This window comes from Quercus robur, chromosome 2 (assembly GCF_932294415.1).
Source record: "Quercus robur chromosome 2, dhQueRobu3.1, whole genome shotgun sequence".
NCBI lineage: Eukaryota > Viridiplantae > Streptophyta > Magnoliopsida > Fagales > Fagaceae > Quercus > Quercus robur.
The window spans coordinates 88,807,464-88,814,933 of NC_065535.1; the positions used below are offsets into that span (position 1 = coordinate 88,807,464).

Here is a 7,470-nt window from a genome sequence, read left to right on the forward strand (position 1 = left end):
TGGTGATTTGTATTATTGAACATTTGAATTCTATCTTGGAAATTCATGAAGTAAAATCGAAAGAAGAAAATGATTAAGTAGCCAAATAAAAAATTTGATTGACTTAGTGTATGTTTGAATACCACTTATTTTACTGAAAACTGAAAACTTATTGTTGAAAATATTGTAGCAAAATAATTTATAAGCTAGCTGATTTTTTGAGCCGACAATTATGTAGCTTCAGCTGAAGAGTAACATGAACAATACAAAATAATTCATCCGCATTTTTTATCTTTTTGCGGGGTTTGTAAACAGTAACATGGGACCCAATTAGTTTTCAGCCAAATGCACAAAATGCTATCCAAACGCTCACTTAGAGCATCTCCAGTAAATTAGGGAAATTTTTATATTGTTTGGAGAATGAACAGTGACTTTTACCTTTTAGCTACCCACTTTTTCAAATATATTTTTTAACAAATTTTCTATCCCACTCTCTATCTCTTTTAAATATTATTTATTCACTCATTATTTTTTATTTTTTTAACAACTACACATCTTTCAACATTTTTTTATTCAATACCTGATTATTATAATAGAAAAAAACTTTTGAAGAATGAACAGTAGCCCATCAGACTTGATGAGCTACTGTTCATGAGCCAAAAAAATTTCCGGGTATAGAGAATCCATTGGAGACTATTTTTATGGTGTCATTCTCTATTATAGAGATTTTTATGTATTTAGTTACACCATTGGAGATGCTCTTAAAGGCACAATTGAATGTTATTCTTAGATAATATCTATCCCCACACAAGAATTGCTAATGAATTACTACAAATTGGTCCCTACACAAAAATTACCAAATGAATATAAACCACTATTTATACCCAAATAATCATGGCTCTTCAACATTCACCTTTTGTATATTCAAAGAGTTATGACCTTTTAATGAGTAATTTTAATATATTCAAATGGTCTATGACCTTTCAATCAACAAATTTTCATGAAATAGGCACCTTTTATATATATATCAAATCCAAAAAGTTATGACATTATAATAGGTACATTTGGTTCAATAGACACCTTTAATATATATCCAATTTATAGGGTTATAACATTTTCAATAGACACATTTTGGTATATACATATATTATAACTTATTTTGTATATACCTATATATACAACACTCTATATGTACAACTTCTTAGCTTTATTAACGTGAAAAGTGAAAATGAGAAAAGTTCAAAATGAGAATGGCTTCTTTAATGCAAATTTTAGAATTGCCAAAACTCTTGTAACTCAACTAGTTGATATTTTTTGGTGTGTCCATTACATTCAGAGTTCAAACCCATCTCCCTCGTTATAATTATCGAAATATCAAAAAGAGAAAAAGAAAATTGTCAAATTAGTGGGTCATAATATGGATAATGAATGAGAACAAATAAATATCATTTTGGATTTGCTTCATATCATACATGTCTATTAATAAGTTTCTGTTAAGGTTTTGTTTGATTGGATGATGGAGAAGTAGGAGAATATAAAAAATTGAGAGTATAAAAAATAGTGTTTTCCACCATGTGTGTCTGGTAGAGAGGATGAAAAAGTAAAAAAATAATTACTATTTTTAATATATGTTGGAAATAAAGGAGAGATAATACCTAAATTTTCCTTGAAAATTATACAATTTTATTTTACCAAAAGAGGTGGCGGAGAAGAGGCGTGGACTTAGTCACTGTCTTGAGACAAATCGTGCCGTCTACGACATATCCGATGTAGTCAAACAAATAGTTTATGCACGTACGTTGTCCCCAGGATACAACAGCCCAGCCACCTTTGTTGATTATCCTTGCGAGTCTACATTGCTCGTAGGATATAAGCTCTTTATAGTACTTTCTTTTCCCATAAAATTTTGTAAAAGATAGAATATTTTTGTGAGTAGTAAGAATCAATAGATGGTAAGTGTTTAAGACAATAAAAAATTGTTTTTTTAAAAGTCTACAGCTTTCTAATTCAAAAATAAAAATGTGTGTCTATGAACTTTTATTTCTTTCCATATATATAAAGCCAGACATGTTGCTTGTCCTTACCCAAAAAATCAAAAGGGTTTGATATGAATTAAATAGTCATAAAGTTATTGAAATAAATAAATAAATATATATATATATATATATATACATATAATCAATAGCTTTCTTTCTATATATGTAATTTAATATAGTCGTTGCCCCAAGAGGGGTGGCCCAGTTGGTGTGAGATCTTGCATGCATGCATGAGGTCCCTTGTTTGAGTCGTGGCAGGTACCGTGTGGGAGGTGGGTTCCTAGCATGCATTGCGCCTCATCCACTGGCTCTCTTGGGGTGCTGGAGTGAGGTCTGTGGCACGCCGGTCACAGTAGCTATAGCTCAATCCAACATTCCCTAGCCGGGGGGGGGGGGGGGTGCCCCTATCAAGTCATGCCCTGGGGGGTAAGCCACATATGGTCGCCCCCGCCCCCGCCCCCCCCTCCTCTTTCGTTCATAAAAAAAAAAGAAAAAAAAGAGAAAGAAAGTAATATAATATAGCTGGATATCAAAAGTAGTCTTAGCCAAACTTTGTACGTTAAGAACAAAAAGAAAGGATCATAATGCCATGCATTTAATGGCCCATTATTACAATACCTTTTCAAAAGTTTATGAATATATGTTACAAAAAATTGCTAGCTGTTACAAAAAAGTTTCTGAATATCAGATTTTGGTTAGGTAGCCACCAGTTATTTTGAGAGGATGTTTACAGCAGGTACATGTGACTGGTTGGAGGAGTGTTTGAATGTCGTTCAGCAAAAAGTTACTGATGATATGAACGAGATTATGACCAGTGATTACGGTGTGGATGAGATCAAAGCAGCGTTGTTCCAAATGGGACCAACAAAGGCTTCTGGACCCGACGGTATAAATGCACTTTTTTACCAAAAATTTTGGAATATTGTGGGTGATGATGTTGTTGTAGCGGTATTAGATTTTCTGAATTCTGGAAATATGGATCTTGATGTGAATTATACCCATATTATTATTATCCCTAAAATTAAATCCCCATAAAAAAATGTCTGATTATAGACCTATTAGCATTTGTAATGTAATCTATAAAATTATTTCTAAAATCTTAGCCAACAGACTGAAACAAATACTTCCCCAGATAATCTCTCCTACCCAGAGCGCTTTTGTTCCCAACCGCTTCATTACTGATAATATATTGGTTGCTTATGAATGTTTACATGCTATGCATTGTCGTAAAAAAGGCAAAAAAGGCTCTCTTGCTTTGAAACTGGACATTAGTAAAGCTTATGACAGGGTTGAGTGGGCTTTTCTCAAAGGCATTATGGAAAAGATGGGGTTTCCTGAGACTTGGATTGACCGGGCCATGTCTTGTGTTACCACTCCCTCTTTCTCTGTATGCATTAACGATAAACCTTTTGGTAATATCTCACCATCTAGGGGGACCCGACAGGGAGACCCATTATCTCCTTATTTGTTTCTCCTGTGTGCAGAGGGTTTTACTTCACTTCTAGCCAAAGTTGAGATGAAGGGGCAGATTCATGGGATGTCCATTTGTAGAAGAGCTCCTTGTATTTCTAATCTTCTATTTGCAGATGATTCTCTAGTATTTTGCCAGGCAAACCAAGGAGAAGTGCAAGTGTTGATGGAGATCTTGGACTTGTATGCTTTGGCTTCATGGCAATGCATAAACTTGGAGAAGTCTTCCATTTATTTTAGCAGCAATACTGAAGCAAGGCATAGGGAAGAGATTAAGAATATTTTAGGGGTAAAGGAAGTCGCAAGATTTGAATCATATTTAGGGTTACCAACTTTGATTGGTAGATCTAAATATCAAACTTTCTCCTTTCTCAAGGATAGAGTTTGGAAAAAGCTTTAGGGTTGGAAGGGTAAACTGTTGTCGAGAGCGGGGAAGGAGGTACTTATTAAAGTTGTAGCTCAATCTATTCCCACATACACTATGAGAGTTTTTATTTTACCTTTGAAGCTCTGTAATGAACTCAACGACATGTGTGCTCGATTCTGGTGGGGTCAGGTGGGTGATGAAAGGAAGATCCATTGGAAGAGTTGGGATTTGATGTCTAAGCCAAAGAGGGAAAGGGGCATGGGGTTTAGGGACATTCGGTGCTTTAACTTGGCAATGCTTGCCAAGCAAGGTTGGAGGCTGATCCAGGATATAGGTTCATTGGCTTATGCTTGCTTCAAGGCTAGGTATTTCCCAAGCAGCAATTTCTTGGAGGCAAAGGATGCCCCCAACAGCTCATATGTTTGGAAAAGCATTCTAGCTGCTTAAGAAATCCTAAAACGTCGATGTTGTTGGAGGGTGGGAACTGGATCTGATATTAGAGTCATGACAAACAAGTGGATATCAAATCACCCTGGTAACATGGTGATTTACCAACCACAGGAGGTAGAATGGGAATGGAGGGTGGTGGAACTTATTGACTGGAATGTTAGTGCATGGGATAGAAACTTGATAGAGACGAAGTTCCATAAAGAAGATGCTGATGCAATCCTTAGAATCCCACTTAGTAGAAGATTCATGGCTGACTCTATTTTTTGGCTCTTCAACAAAGATGGGGACTATTCTGTCAAGTTAGGTTATAGGGTGGCATGTAAAGTCATGAAGGAAGCGAGCATGCAGGGGGAAAGCTCAATGGCAGGAGATAGTGAGTAATTGTGGGGGAAGATCTAGTAGATGCACATTCCAAATAAAATAAAAGTTTTCGTGTGGCGGGCTTGTCATGGTATTCTTCCTACCCGTGACAACTTGCTCCGAAAACATGTAGTTGAAGATGGCACCTGTGTACTCTGTAAACGAACCAGTGAAATAGAGTTGCATGTGTTGTGGGAATGTGGCGTGGCTCAGGACATATGGGCTGGGAGCATGAGGAAGTTACAGAAAGGAAAGGGTGGCCAACTTGATTTTTTGCACTTGGTGGAGGAGTTAATGTTGAAGCTGTCTCAGGAGGAGTTGGAGTTGTTTTTCGTACAAGCTACGCAATACAGTGACCTTTGGTGGAGTGATTCAGGACCCTTCTCGGCTGGTGAAAAGAGCTGGTGAATTCTTGGAAGAGTTTAAACAATCCCAAGTTCAGTTGGCTGTGTCGACAGTCAGTGCGAGAAGTTCAAGGTGGAATCCCCCGCCGGGCCTGAGTTACAAACTTAATTTTGATGCAGCCATCTTTCAGGATGGTGAGGCATCGAGGTTCGAGGTGGTGATCCGAAATAATGGTGGAGAGGTTATGGCGGCTCTATCTGCAAGAGGACTAGCTGTTTTTGACAGCGAGGAAGTGGAGGTGCTGGCTTGCAGGAAGGCGCTGGAGTTTGCTTCCGACTCGGGCTTCGTTGACATTGTACTTGAAGGAGACAACTCTGTGGTTATGGATGCCATTTCAAGCTCACGCATGCTTCATTCTAGGCTGGGTCATTTGTACTTAGACATCCACTGCCTGGCTACGAGATTACATGTCCGCTCGCTGTCCTGTGTTGCTCGTTAAGCTAATTCCGTTGCCCACTCTCTAGCTCGTTTTGCATATTGTATCAATGATGACATTATTTGGTTAGAGGAATCCCCTCAACCGGCTTTGGAAGCTCTATACTTTGATGCACATTAAGTTTTAATATAAAGTTGCGTTTTCAAAAAAAAAAAAAATTGCTAGTTGTTTGACTGCTTTCCATTAAACCAAATAGTAATCATTTGTATATACATGGTAACTTATTATAATGTAAAATAATTTAGCAATAGTTGTACATTTAAGTACTAAAAAATATTCCATATATAATGTTATTATGTCATATTTAAATAAGAATGTTTGAATACAAAACGTTTAGAATGGAAAGTATATATTTGTAATAAAACCAAATATGTTGGCAATTATGGTATTAATATCACGTTAATGTTCATAAGTTTCCTGATTAAAACCATTGACAAAAAGTATTCAAATTTTGAATTATATTTGAATTTCAAAATTTAGCAATCAACGTATCTGACATTAAAGGATAATTGATACACATAAATGAGTATAAAAATAAATATAATATTTTTTATAAAAATATCCAACAATATATATACACACACCTTTCACTTAAAAAATATGCAAACATGTATGCTCTGTTTGTTTCACTGGAAAACTTTCTGTAAAAATAGTTTTCCACATTTTTCAATGTTTGGTAGTACACAAAAAACTTGGTCAATGGAAAACTATCTTTGGTTAACAGAAAATCCTAATAAAAATAAGGCTTATTTTCTATAGGTTATTTTCCAATTTTTTTTTTTTGGAAAACAATCTCTTTCTCATGCGTTGCATTTTCTATAAATATTATTTTCGTCTATAGCCGTGAGAAACATAATTTTTTGGCGTCTACTCTCTCTCATGGTAAGTTTTCTCACTTTTTCTCTCTTCACACCCTCATTGTCACTAACTTTAGTCTCTCCTCTTCCCATATATCTCTCTCTTTAACTGTCTCTCTTCTCTCTTTTCTCCATGTTTCTCTTCCCCTCTATAACACAATTCTCTGATTAGATTTTTTTTTTCCTTCATTGATCGGTCAATAGCTCCGACTTGCAAATGAGAACAAATTTGTAGTGGTAATTATTTCATTCCTCTCTACCAAAACCCCAATTTTTTGCTTTGAATTTCAAGCTCGGTTTTCTTTTTTCTCTAAGAGATTTTTGGTTTGATGGATTCCAGGCAAAAGTTACTTCTTTTTTGTATATAAAGTGCAAAAAAAATAAAATTAAAAAAATAAAAGAAGAAGAAGAAGAATGAACGAATGAAGTAAAAGATGAAAATTTTAAACATAGCACCTATATTGCTCTAAATTGCTTTTACATGAGACAATCTTTACTGTGGACTAATAATATTGTTATATAATGAATGATAATTGTTTAGGAGAATTACATTTGTTAGCAAATACTTTTTTTGTTGGTAGATACTATGCAGTGATGACATATTATATAGTACATTATGTAAATACATAATTTAGAGTAATATTAAAAATTTGTGGTTGACCATAGTAGACAATTAGTATACCAACAAAAAGAGTAGACAATTAAAAGTTATTGTTATTTATACTTATTGAAATTGTATTCCCCTATCAAATATATATATATATATATAGACAAATGGTTGATATATATGTGTGTGTGTACGTACGTTACTGTTTATATATATAAGCAAGATGAGTGGTAGAGATCATGAAAATTTGACAACTAATTAATTTTGATTGTATCTATTGTCAAAATTTTAGTATGAAAGCCAAATTCATTCTTGGTTTTTTATTTATAATGATTACATTAGTTAGTTTATATAATATACATGTTTTAAATTATACAAGAAATATTTTTAAAAAAAATTGCATACCAAACACCAAAAAACATTCTCAAGCTCATTTTCAAGGCCGTTGCCAAATACTGGAAAATGAGATAGTTTTCTAGAAAATGCTCTTTGGAAAATGAACA

The 7,470-nt window shown here is 34.6% G+C and overlaps 1 protein-coding gene across 1 annotated transcript; it reads left to right on the plus strand.

The window, feature by feature from the left end:
- The first annotated feature begins 4,356 nt into the window (after positions 1-4,356).
- On the plus strand, positions 4,357-5,506 carry LOC126705080 (uncharacterized). The gene is made up of 3 exons (XM_050404034.1): positions 4,357-4,675; positions 4,796-4,995; positions 5,039-5,506. Exons 1-3 carry the CDS (start codon positions 4,357-4,359, stop codon positions 5,504-5,506), a joined length of 987 nt encoding a protein of 328 aa, XP_050259991.1.
- Positions 5,507-7,470: the final 1,964 nt, after the last annotated feature.